The sequence below is a fragment of the Sceloporus occidentalis genome, unplaced genomic scaffold (assembly GCF_023333645.1).
Source record: "Sceloporus occidentalis isolate IW3139 unplaced genomic scaffold, rSceOcc1.0.p SCAF_5, whole genome shotgun sequence".
Classification (NCBI taxonomy): domain Eukaryota; kingdom Metazoa; phylum Chordata; class Lepidosauria; order Squamata; family Phrynosomatidae; genus Sceloporus; species Sceloporus occidentalis.
Genome location: NW_028316985.1, coordinates 187,032,977 through 187,046,367, shown reverse-complemented (window position 1 = coordinate 187,046,367; position 13,391 = coordinate 187,032,977). Strand labels below are relative to the sequence as shown.

At 40.4% G+C, this 13,391-nt stretch overlaps 1 protein-coding gene across 2 annotated transcripts in view; it reads right to left on the bottom strand.

The window, feature by feature from the left end:
* Positions 1–13,391, bottom strand: part of ZNF638 (zinc finger protein 638) — a 65,492-nt gene that overhangs the window by 13,391 nt on the left and 38,710 nt on the right. For both annotated transcript variants that reach the window (XM_089526447.1, XM_089526449.1), the window contains exons 9-18: positions 11,226–11,284; positions 11,039–11,100; positions 8,174–8,404; positions 7,303–7,352; positions 6,387–6,518; positions 5,992–6,120; positions 5,066–5,107; positions 4,367–4,507; positions 3,949–4,074; positions 1,223–1,272 (exon numbers count right to left, since the gene is read on the bottom strand). In XM_089526447.1, the coding sequence (XP_089382573.1) occupies positions 1,223–1,272; positions 3,949–4,074; positions 4,367–4,507; positions 5,066–5,107; positions 5,992–6,120; positions 6,387–6,518; positions 7,303–7,352; positions 8,174–8,404; positions 11,039–11,100; positions 11,226–11,284 (1,022 nt within the window). The remainder of the gene's footprint in view (positions 1–1,222; positions 1,273–3,948; positions 4,075–4,366; positions 4,508–5,065; positions 5,108–5,991; positions 6,121–6,386; positions 6,519–7,302; positions 7,353–8,173; positions 8,405–11,038; positions 11,101–11,225; positions 11,285–13,391) is intronic.

The window sequence follows — 13,391 nt, the reverse complement described above, 5'->3', positions numbered from 1 at the left end:
CCAGAAATATGCATGAAGCTGACCTATAGAGGATTCAAGCAAAGCCAACTGGTAATAAACCTTCCCCAAATTCATATTGGAGTGGTTACACAAAGGCTTCCTTCTGGTGCAAAAAATCAGGTCTTTGCTTGAATAGAGTGGTGTGGGCATATGCACAATGTACACATACAATATTGGAAATGTGCGTTATGATTCTCTTGCATTTACATACTTGATAATCAAGCGGGATGAATTTGACAGATCGGTACTCTGAAAAAATGCCATTTTATTAGTTGGTGTGTGTGTATATATATATATATATATATATATATATATATATATATCCCTGTTTAAAATCAACAGCAGAAGAAATTAAATCACCACAGGTGTAATTTTCAAGGGTTATTTGTTACACAGACAACATGTACTTCAAATAGACATGAAGGCTGAATAGCTACATAAACATCTTTAAAAAGACAAAAACAGAAGAAACTGGGATGTGCAAGTCAACCATTATTATGTACTGTGTCAACACTTGTCAGGATGCAATTTATATTTAGTATTTTTCTTGATGCATTTTACGCTGTTACTGGTCTCATCAAAGCATGTTTTGCTGCATTCAAATAGCATGGCACCCCCATGTAGCCTAATTTCAGAACCAAATGTGGATGGAGCAAGCTGTGAACTCCACAGTAAAAGATTTTTTAAAAGTCCCAGTCTCATCATATTTGGAAAGAGTCTGAAAACATTGACATTAAAAAACAAAACAAAACTCCCAGGACACATAGAAAGGCATGAACTATAGCAGAACATTACATAAAATGTGATTTCTCTGTGCTCATCAGAAACCATCAGCCCAGAAACCTCAGAAGACTTGCTGTGTATGGTTCTTTCAATATCCCACTAGAGTCAATGGCAAACATTCTGGCTTAATGGAAGTGAACTACTCCTACACATTCAAAACACGGATTTGTTTTCTTTAGTTGCTCTTACTGTATCACAAGTCCTCAATGGGGGAGGAGGATGAGAGAGAGTCAGAGAGTGAAGTTTCTGTAAATATTTCTGAACTGTTGTAAAATCAGAAGGCAGGGCTTACCATGGACAGCAGAGGCACACAGTAAGTCTTTTCTATTAAGTCAGATGTTTGAAAAGCACACACACTCACTCTCTCTCTCACACACAGACAAAACACAAACATATAAATAAGAATATAGCTGCTTCAAGTACTTCTAAAAAACCGTACCTCTCTTTGCCTGGTTCTTGCTTTTTCACCTCTTTCTTTACAACTTCAGCCTGTGAAAAAATAACACAGTTCTGAACATTTTAAACAATTCACAAGCAGCATATCTCATCTGCACAAACACACAGAAAAAAAGAGCACAACAACAGACCCTACAATGACTACACTCTCCAAATGGAAAACACAGTATTTCCCCTCCTTCTTTGTGAATTCACCTTTTACTTGTTTGCTAGTGAACATGGGGGTGAGTTTCTGCACAGGGCCAGGAACAGGTACTGTATGAGCTTTTTTTAACTGAAGACTAGCCTGAGGATCTGGGTTAGCAGGCAGTCTTCCCTCTCTCCCTTAAGGCCAGACACTGCACTTTAATCTCTATTTCATGAGCTTCAACCCAGTGAGCCAGTCTGTAGTGGTTTGAGTGTTGGACTATTGACTCTGGAGACCAGGGTTGAAATCCCCACTCAGCCACAGATACCCACTGGGTAATCTTGGACAAGTCACACACTCACAGCCTCAGAAAACCCTGTGATAAGGTCACCTTAAGTTGGAAACAACTTGAAGGCACACAACAACAACACCAAGCCCAGTCTAGTCTAGTGTTCTTCAGTCTTGATCAGAGATAGGGAAACTCGTGTCAGCCTGATGTTTTGGACTAACAATTGCCCTAAGCTCCAGTCAATAAGGCTAGTGGTTAGGGAGTATGGGAGCTGCAATCCAGGACATCTGCCTAACTCTGGGGCTAGATTTATTAGTGAAAGTAGATGCCCTTGAAGAGAGTTATCCAAGACCCCAGGAACTCAGTGGTAGCTTTCCCTGGGTTCCACAGGCCTCTGGCTTCATGTTTTACTCCCAAAAGAGAGAGAGGGAGCTCCCTTAGTAAGGGGGTGGGCAAAGTGTAGTCCCTCCAGCTGATGCAGAGATGAAATTCCCAGCATTCCTCACCACTGGCTAAGTCCAAGACCATTCTGGGAAACCTCTGAACACCAGAAAGTGAAGATAACAAGACAGAGGTATACATTCGACAACTATGGGGTAAAATGAGTACAAAGAGTTCCAACACATGTCCCTGATGGAGCCTAGTGGGCTATCAGGAGAGTACAACTTGCATGCAGAAAATATCATATGAAGAGCAGGTTTAGATTCAGAAGGAGGAGGAAAGTAGATAGGAGGAAGGAAAATCAACAATCTAAGATATGCAGATGACACCATAATACTAGGGGAAAGCATCATGGACTTAGAACAATTACTAAGGAAGGTCAGCAAAGAGATTGCAAAGGCAGAATTACTGTGGAACACAAAGAAAACAAAAATAATGACCATGGAGGATCTACATACATTCAACCTAGACAATGAGGAAATCAAAATAGTTAAAAAGATTTCCCGTACCTTGGGTCAAACATTTATCAGAAAGGAGACTGAAATCAAGAAATCAGACGATGACTTCGAATGGGAAGGGCAGCCATGAAAGAACTAGACAAGATCCTAAAGAGTAAAGATGCACAACTGAGCACTAAAATTAGGATCGGCCAAGCCATCCCATTTCCCGTCATCATATAGGGATGTGAAAGTTCAACAGTGAAGAAAGTGGATAAAAAGAAAATCAACTCGTTTGAGATGTGGTGCTGGAGGTGAGTGCTGAGAATATTGTGGGCAACCAAAAAGACAAACAAACAGGTCCTTGAACAGAATAAGCCTGAACTCTCCCTGGAAGCCAAGATAATTAAAATGAGACTGTTGTACTTTGGCCACATCATAAGAAGGCATGAATGACAGGAAAAGACAATGATGCTGGGAAAGATAGAAATGTAGCAGAAGGTGAGGAAGACAGCGTGCAAGACTGACAGACTTCATCAGGAAGGTCACAGGCCTGAATGGACAAGACCTGAGCAGAGCAGTGGAGGATAAGGGGGCCTCAAGATGTCTCATCCACAGGATCACCATCAATTGAGGTCAGCGTGAGGGCTGCCAACCAGAACAATTCCTATCTTCCATATAAGAGAACAGGTCTGGCTAGAAGCAGAGGGAAGGATCATTGTTAAGAAAGTCTTAGAGGACTTTGAAGTGAAGTGAACCTTATTGCTAAAAGCTATAAGCCATCACAATTCCATGTATTTTTAAATAAGAGGCAGATGACAAAATCACATTGGACTGTGACCAGGTCAGAAGTCTACAAAGACTGACAAGCTACACACATCAGCCAGGGCTACAAGGCTATGGCTATCCATTCAGGTCAGCTAAGATTTGGGGTGGATATTCTTCAGCAAGTTCACTCTGCCAGGACTGGGAATGTGTATGGAGATGTGTCCTGTCTTGCCACCTTGACTGGAGACTAGTGGTTGCTGGGCCTTTGCACTGGAAGGTGTTAAACAGATGTCATACATGTTGAAGGATCTGAGCAAAAGCCCTTTCAAAGGGAAAACACTCATCTGCTCAACCATTTTTCTTGGGAATTACCTTTAACCTGAGAAGCTGGACCTTCACAGATTGCTCCTTTTAATCATACTCTTAACACATATGAACATAAATTCTACAAGGAACACATGTTTAAGTCCTGTCAGAAAGCAAGACTGAACTGCAAACTTCTGAACAGTCCATTTCTTGGTCAGCCTATCAAACGATTATAAAAATTACGAACAGCGCTGCATTCAAGTTGATTTTTCAAAACCCTCCTCAGTACTAAAAACAGGACAAACAGACAAGGAGCATTTGACCAAACAAAATACACTTACTGGCAAAGGCTCAACCTTTGGTGATCGTGAGAACGTTAACTGTGACTCTCCCAAACAGTAAGGATACCTTTTCAGGAAGCGGCACATGGATGCAGCTGACTCAGCACTGTCCAGCTGAAGGATTGCCTGGGGAATTCAAATATACATAAATGAATGCACAATTTCTGTAAAGAATACACTGGCATACATATAAATATTGTTGGACAGATTCAGATGGATTCTTATCTCCCCTTTCTAAATAAATTGTTCCTAGGACTTTTATTGCTATCTGAAAGATGGAAAAATCTTTTCAAGGGAGCAGAACCCACTTGAACTCCTCGCATCCCCACTGACCACTTCCCTATACATAAAGATGGTTGAACTACATCTCTCCCAGAGGATTAGAACAGGAGCCCATGCAGCTGCACACGAAATTCACCTTATTCTTGTTTGTTATCACCATGTAGTGATCTACTCGTCCGAATCGAAGGCCAACACAAAGGATTTCAAGTTCTGAGTATCCCTTGTCTGGTAAGTTGCCTAGGTGCACAAACTGTGTATGTAGACTTTCTGTATTCACCTGAGCGGGGAGGAAAGACAGCACAAAAGATAAGCTTGAGTTTGCAAAGCTTGCATGTTGCAAAGGGCACAACCATTTTCTGTATCTGAGGCTAGAATGCTGGTTTTTCCTCTTTCAACTTTCCAGGCAAATGACACGGCTTGATTTACTGTTTTGAGCCATCTGTTTTGTCTACAGCCCCTGGGCGTCATGAAGAAATGCTTGTCCTGCTACAGCTTGCTCTCCTCTAAAGGAAGCAACTATTACTGGTTTCATCACCAAGACTTCATTTTTACAGCAACATCAAGAGAGTGCCCTCCGATTACTACACCAAGCAGAGTAATTCAGTGCCAAACTAAGCTTTCTTGTACCATTTTTAAATTTCTAATAAAAATCTACTTTTAATATACAGAATCAAGTTCTGATAAAACAAGTGGCAGTTTTCTATTGAGACGTTCAAAGTCTTTCACAAATCAAAGAAAACATGGACCATTTCACTAATTTCATCCTGCCCTGGAGGCTCAGGCTAGATGTCTATAACTCACTAAGGATTGATTAGCAAGGTCTCTGGTAACTTACCTTTGGATTGGAATCTTTAATCATAGTAATAAAAATAGCCTCCTAAAAAAGGAAAAACCAAAAGGATTTATATAGTGAACCAGAGTGTAATGTCTACAGATTTATAAATTATACATCAAACACACCCAATTTAGCTGGATATAGTTTTCTTTTGTACAATAATTTTTCAACATTGGCCACACTTTGTGAGCGTAATTCCTCCCCTCACACCCCCAATTTCTTCTCTTATAACATATGTTATATATACAGTTCTATCCAGTGAAATTACCACACATCTTGACTGAAAGGGGCAATGAACACTTATGTTACAGTATATCTTAGTCTTTAAGGAGCCACTACATTCTCAGCATGATACAGCAAATATGCCTGATTCCGAAAGCATAAATTAGCAGTGTGCTAATGAATTCACTCTCTTTAGATTTGCAACTGCCCTTCTGAGCATATATGCATTTAGAAGGTCATTTACAATACTGTTGGCAAATGACCATCTAACATTTATATCAAAAGGCACTCTGCTCTTCCAACTCCAGAGAGAACTCCACAAAATACCTGTTTGATGCATATGAACAAACAGGTAGATAAAGCTCTCAATCCAAGTACTACTCCCATCTAGAGCAGACTCACTGAGACAGCTAACTTCAGGAAACTGCTTACTGTTTAGCAACCGATTCAATGGGTCCACTCTAGCAGGGCCTAATGACTGGATTCTGGTAATAAACCCTAAGGACAGAACCTCAAATCTTCCTCTCTGGGACTGCTGCTTCTAGGCTTTGTATCAAGCCAGTTGTACTCAGCAAGAAACAGATCATGCAGTACTGCTTTCAGAATAATAATTTTTAAAAAGCGAGCAACAGCTAGAATCCTGTTCATAAAGCAAAAATGACTCCAAATGCACAATAAGGTTCTTAACAGTCCTATTTACCAACCTCATTTTTCAGGTCCTTGAATTCAGGAGCCAAGGTAATGCACAGCTGGTTCTTCTCCACCCACATTGGGAAACAGGTGTAAAATTTCACCATGGAGTCTGCTGATTTACGACTTATTTCTATGTATGCCTTTTGAAAAGGAAAGAAGCTATGTCAGCAGCCTAAAAATGATGGTCACTCTCCATGTGCTTATTCTATGATTCTCCCAAGTTACAGCAACATGCAGAATCATCTGTGGGCCTTATTATTTATTTATTGAATTTATATTCCCCCTTCCACTGTACAGGATCCAAGGTGGCCAAGAACTCCATGAACATTAAGTAATACTAATTACCCAAAGAACCAGAAATATTCCCAATGCTCTATCTGAACTTCTTGTGAGAACTGCTCAATACCTTCTTATGTGAAGACACAATTAAGACATCCTTCACTTTTCCAAAAGGCTTGGTTAAGTTAGAAATTTCATCCAGACTTAGCCCTGCCTCAGGCAGGCTAGAAACCACCACTACGCATGTCTCCTCTGCATCCTGGAAAACCAAAAAAGGACACAAAATCAGAACCCTTAGTGAGGAGTTTTCACACAGAATTCACTAAGTGTTTCTTACATTCTCTGAATCGCGAGCTCAGATAAGAGAAATCCTAGCCCTTTCCAAGAACCTTTTGTGTGCAACTGAGGCAAGGCCTCTTCTCATTTGGGCAATGAGTCAATGTCAACCCAAAGTCAGCTAACAACAACAAGAGAAGTACTGCATGTATTTGAATCCCCAACTGCAGGTCTTTTTTCACTTTCAAAAATAACTCTGCGTCACCCTTGTGGTTTCAAATGTTTGAAAAGCATTTGCTTTATTCTCATTTCCCCTGAGAAATGAGAAAAATTATCCATATTTTTTAATCTTCATTCATATGCAGGGAAAAAGACAATTTTGCCTTGGGAAAAGGGGAGCTATCTAGAAAAAACATACTCGCCCCTCCTTTCTTGCAGACTTGGGATCCACGTTCTTGAGTACTCACAAAGGGGTGACCTCTGTTACTGTCAATGTGGCGCGTACTTGCGGGGGTGCGCTCGATTCAAGCCTATGGCACTTGAATATGTGTGAGTCTCTGTCTTCACGGGTGTGTGTGTGTGTGTCCCGGAACAGATCCCCCGCAAAAACAGAGGGTTGACTGTAATTGGAGACCTGACATCAATCACAACATTGAGCTGAGGAAAACAGTGGTAATATTATTTTTAAGTTAAGAGATTGGTAGAACGTGAAGGTGTGGTTTCAGTTTTTATTTATTTAAAGGCACAATACACCAGAGGGAATTTACCTGGCTGGCCGATTCACTTGCTTCTGTGCTTTTTACAGCCTCAGTTTTCTCTGCAAATTTGAACAAGAGGAAGAATGAGCTTACCATCACTGATGAGGACTTATTTTAAAAGCCAGGAACACAGATTCTATCATTAGGAAGCCCCAACTTTAATTTACATTAGTCTTTCATGTTCAAGACAATGCAATGTAATGCAAACGTTAACCTCAGTTAAAACAATACTTTCAAAACAACGGCTTTCTAAACTACAAGGGTTAGGCAACATTTGAGTTAAGGGTTCATTTTCCTCAAGGGAAAGGAGTCAGGAGATAATCCTTTCTTTCTTTCATTCCACTCCCTCATACAAATAAGCTCACCAGCTCCACAAGCTACTCTTCAACGGTCCACCAAAACTCCCTAGAGCTGATGCCTGCCCAAATTCTCTTGTCACTGCTGGAGAGCATTGATGCTCTTGCTTCTAAAGATGTGACCTCTTCTGCAGCTTCCCATAAAAATTCATTCCATTGCTGCTAGGAATGGCCACCAGCTCTGCTGTTGCCTCCCACTGCTCCTAGGGACTGATGCCAGTGCCAAAGCTATGGTCTTTCCACCATCACCCAAGGTAGCTGATGCAGGGATCTTCTACAATCCCACTAGCCCATCACCAAAGAAGCCCTATACCATCAGGTGGGCAAAAGAAGTAAGGAGCCAGCTAAGTGGGTATCACTGCACAGCCACAAAACAAGGCCTGGCCCTAGAACTAAAGTTCAGAGCAGACAGTTCTCCACTTGCCAACCCTCCAATACCAGCGGTGTTCTTTGCAGGTGATGGCAGGATGTACAGAAAGCTCCAAAGGGTTGCACTTAAGAAGGGGTCCATGCTTTAGTGATACCTGGGACAGGTGCAGGTTTGTCAGTTTCCTTGCTGGATTTGGATGGTTTCTTGGGGTCTACGATCTTGCTCTTTACAGGTTTTTTGGCATCCTCAGCCTTCTTGGTATCCACAACAGGCTTCTTTTGTTTCACAGCAGCCTTCTTGGTATCCACAACCTTTTTCTGACTTCCAGCTGGTTTTGACTTCCCAGCTTTTTGAGTTTTTCCAGACTTCTTGTCACTGGCTTTTGCTGTGGTGAGACAATGCATTTGTTTATAGGATTACAAAGGTTTATCAATATATTGTCACTGAATACAAGTATTGCTTGATTAGTCATGAGACCATGATTAGATCAGGTTAAGAATTCTCCAATTCAAAAATTTAGTTTTGGTAATACAACGTTTTGCCAAATGAAGGTAATATTAGCAGCTTAGGATGTCTGAGAAATGTAATGCTTCAAAATAATGCTTCAAAAATGTTAGCTCCTTATACTTTCTTTCCTCTCTGCAGCTGCAGCACTTGATTCTGGCATTCCCATCTATAAGCAAAAATGTCCAATACGAAGTAAAGACTGTCCTATTCCATCGTACTTTTAATTTTTAAGGTTCTGCTATTTGAAAACTTTAATACCACTTGAATGTTTCATGATACAGTTCTGTCCCTATATAAAGCTCTACTATTTTTACCACACATCACTTTGAGTACTGAGGAAGAGGATTTAATAAAAACAAATGCATTCATACAGGGTTTTTAATGTTTCAATAAAGTTAAAAAAAAAAGAATTGAAGTATAATTCAGCTATTAAATTAATATTAAAAAAAAAAAACAACCAAAAGCCATCAAAAGACATAGCTATGTTAACCTGGAAAATCAGTTGGCAAAGGGATCTTGTATTACCTTGGAGGCTAACTGAAAGAAAGAAGCTGGTAGCATGCACTTTCATATACTTGAGTCTACCTCTCTACCTCATGCATCTGAGGATGTACACTCAAGTCTACAAAAGCTCATGCTACCAGCTTCTTTCTTTCAGTTAAATCTCAAAGATGCTACAAGGTCTCTTTGCAACCCCAAAAACAGTAACGGTTGCCCTTGAAATATAGGAAGCTAAGCAATAAACAGACTCCCAAGTATGAGAGAGATTCTCTACCTCTTCAGAGAATGAATGGGAACCTGTGACTGACTACACTTTAGGGAATGCTTTGTCAGGCAAATTCAACACTAAAGCCAAGGCAGACTCTCTTGCAAACCCTGTTCCTGCAATGTTAATGGTTGCCCAGATCCTTCCATCTTACACAACGGGAAGGATTTTCTCTAAGACACAAACTGCTGGAAATATAACCTGTCATTTGCCACATGTGGGGGGTGGTTACAACACGCAGGCACACTACAACAGATAAAGGGGAAAGTTGGGCAAAAGGAGAGAAAAGAGGTTAAGAAAGTTGGGGGGCAGGGAACAGGACAGAAAGGAAAGAATGGAGTATGTAAAAGAGAACCAGGAGTGTGAACTGACTGCCCCAAAGAGAGGCCCAATTTGGGAGAGGAGCAGAGAGAAAACTGCCCTTCTGTGAAACAGGTGTTTTGTATTTTGTGAAAAATATATTCTACTGGAGCAGGTAATGATGGGTTCAAGGGAAAGAGTTTGTGTTTCAGGGCTCAGCCCCAGCCTCACCCACCACCCCTTGTATTGAACTCAGTTACCTGAATTAAGCTATTTTTCCTTCAGCGTCGCCTTTTGGGATGCACACTGACACATCCACTATAGCTGTCACTTAGTGATGGCACTCACCACATCTTCATGAAATTGAATTTGCTCATGGGCCACATGGTTCTAAATCCATTTCAATCCAGTTTTAGGGCCAAGAACACCATGGCCTACATTGGGAACTGCAAAGCAGGACTGCACAACTATGGGTTATTCTGGACGGCTCAGTGGTTTTCACTAACATTCATCATGGCATCCTTCTAGCCAGGAACAGAGGAATGGGATCTGGGGACAGGGCATTAAAGCAGAGTCACTCTGGACACCACATTTTGGGTGTTATTGGGGAATGTCCTTTTGATACATTGGCCTGTGGTGGGCTAAGCAACATCTGGGAATCCAGGAGCCATTTCTATCCCATCCCACTCCACACTCCGCCAAAATGAAAGTTCTCAGAATAAAAATTTGTGTTCCCAGACACCTCAAGATTGTGCAATGTGCCCTCAAAATCTCCAGCTCTGCCTTATTCTGGCCACAAAAAGGCCCAGGAGGAGCAAAACAACATTTACAGGGCAAATTATGTTTCTAAGATAATACAGCCTGTGGGCCACCCTTTGCCAATTCCTGGTCTATGGTCTCTCTCAGGGTCCTATTTTGTTCCCTATGCTATGAAGTAGCTACAAGAAACTACTGGGAAAGTCATTTGGGATCCTGAGGGCCTGTACCACTGATGTGCACTTGACCGCCAATTCTCTGCCTCTCTCTTTTTTCAGTCCTGTACCACTGCATGCAGATAATTTATTGAAATGGTTACAGACATGGAGATCTACTGAGTTACCAAAACAAAACACGAGGCTACTTTTTTAATGAAATGGATTTTGGGATGTTTTTGCTAGAATGTATTTATTTAAAATGAATATCCCTCAGCAAGCCGACATGTGGAAGGTACCACTTCACCAAACCTATCAACGTGAAAAAACGCTAACCCAATCTTTTTGCAGCGTCCATATTGCTCAGCACATTCCTTGTTGCTTGTGACCCTCCCCAATGCCTTTGCTCAAAGAGTGCCATAGCCAGAGAAGGAAAAATGAACCCCACCTCACTTTTATCTTACCATCTGCAGCTAAAAGAAAACAAGAATATAGGAAGTGGGGGGGGGGGGGGAAGGAACCAAATGTGACTCACTGACAGCAGTCTCTGGGGCAGCTGCTTTGTCTGGTTTTACTGCAGGCTTAGTTTGGCTTTTCCTTTAAAAAGAAGAAAGTATATACTTTAACAATACAGCCATAGACCTGGAAGTAGAACAAGGAGTCAAAGGGCTGAGGAAGATCATTGCATGGACAAGATGGTCCATAGGCAGTACCACACTTACTTTGTGCTTGGAGGAGGTTTCTTCTGCACACTCTTCTCACTCTTCTCATTTTTTTTGTTCTGAAATTCAAATAAAAACTTTACCATTCCCCAAAAGATAAGACTTCTTTTATGAACATGCGCATGCATACATACCTTGCTCCCATGAAGACATTAAAAAATTAAAGCACCTTTTCCCACGATTAAACATTAAAGCAAACAGCAGCTCTCAGATTCCTAACCACTAATATGCTCAGCTGGACATTATTTTTGTTTTGTTGTTTTTTTATGACAATTTACAGGTAAATATATAGCCTGATCATATAGTTTTTATTTACAAGGGGCTGCTGAAAAGTACTCAGTTACCTCCATGTCCCAAAATCTGAGCATAATTTTGTCACTGTCGCTTTAATAGTCTTTTGTATTATAAACTGCCAATTTGTAATTGTTAAAGTATTGTTTGTTGTTTGCTTATTTTATTCTATCTGGTATTACTATCTACTGTTATACGCATTTGGTATTTTTAGATTGTACGCCACTGGCAGGTTTTATTATTCTTATCGATTTTATCCATCCTATGTACAGCGCTGTACAAATTAACAGCGCTTTATAAATAAAATATAATAATAATAATTGCAGGATCGTAGCTCTAATTTCTGGGGTTTTTTCCAAGTCATTGATAGCACCACCATGTCAAGGAAAAGTGTGGCATTTTCAAGTGATGAACTCCTAAGCACTCATGAAATTCCTATTCCTGAATGAGTGACAAGTGTCCACCAAACTCAACTGTCAAGAAGTGTCAGCTTTCAGCAGGGGGGCGGGGGGTTTATAACCAAAAATGTGGTAAGATCTGGGAGGCCTTCAACAGTGATCCATTCCTGAAACTGTTGAATGTATGGCTTGATTTTGGCAGACAGGCAATTCTCAGCTAAAACAATTGCTGGAACACTAGAGATTATTTTGGGAATGCATTGTTTCTATAATTCATGAGCAGCTGGCTATGCAAAAGCCTTCAGGAAATTGGGGAAGCAAGATGAGACAGTTAATCCAGGAATCTTTAAAACTATTTTGTCAAGTGTGTGCACCTTTATTTTTCTGTTACATTGCTCTGATTTTATCTTGTGGTGCTTTAACACATCTATGAAATAAGCCATACATTACAAAGAATTTTTCTCAAGACAAGAATAAATAAGTAATATTAGAATAATTTACACATTCAAACCTGTATGTTTTCTCCATTCATCATAGGAATGTGTTTTCACCCCAAATGAGTGTGGGTGGTTACTGTTGCAAAGGCTTGGTTTTTCAAGGAGATGGATTACCCATTTGTTTCCATTTAATTGTTAATTAAACTTACAGAAAGAGTTACAACTGAAATGGCCTACTTTCCTAATTAGAGATAATGTGCAGCAGCTGCATAGGAGAGAATTTAAAGAGGTTTCTTCTAGTCTAGCTGAGGTTATATACCTATTCTGTCTGTATTAACTAGACCTGCTTTATAAATAGCTGCTAGAGTTAACTTGATCGTTTGAACAACTAGGGAAGCTAGCATTTAGTCTGAATATCCAGAAAACTTCTCTCTGCAACAACTTAGGAGAACATTTTTACAGAAAAAAACCATAACCCTGACTAAGAATTTTCATCACTAAATCCATTCAATAATGTCAATTTCATAACTTAGATCATCACACTAGACTGTTGCAAAGAGAGATTTTCTGGATATTCAGACTAAATGCAAGCTTTCCTACCAGTCTGAATGATCAAGTTAAAATAGCAACTATTTTAAAAGCAGTTATACATAATACAAACAGAATTAAGTAGGATGAAATGTAAAATGTGGGCTAGACAAGGCAACTGTTACATGGATTTGTAATTGGTTGACTGGCCAAACCCAAGGATGGTCAGCCATGGCTCCTTTTTATCCAGGAGAGAAATGACCGGTGGGGTGTCCAGGGGGGCTCTGTCCTGGGCCCAGGGCTATTCAACATCTTTATTAATGACTTGGATGACAGAATTGGGAGCATACTTATCAAATTTGCAGATAATACCAAATTGGGAGGAATAGCTAATACCCCAGAGGACAGGATCAAGATTCAAAATGACCTGAATAGACTAGAAAGCTGGGCCAAAGCTAACAAAATGAAATTCAACACAGAGAAATGTAAGGTACTGCACTTAGGGCAGAAAA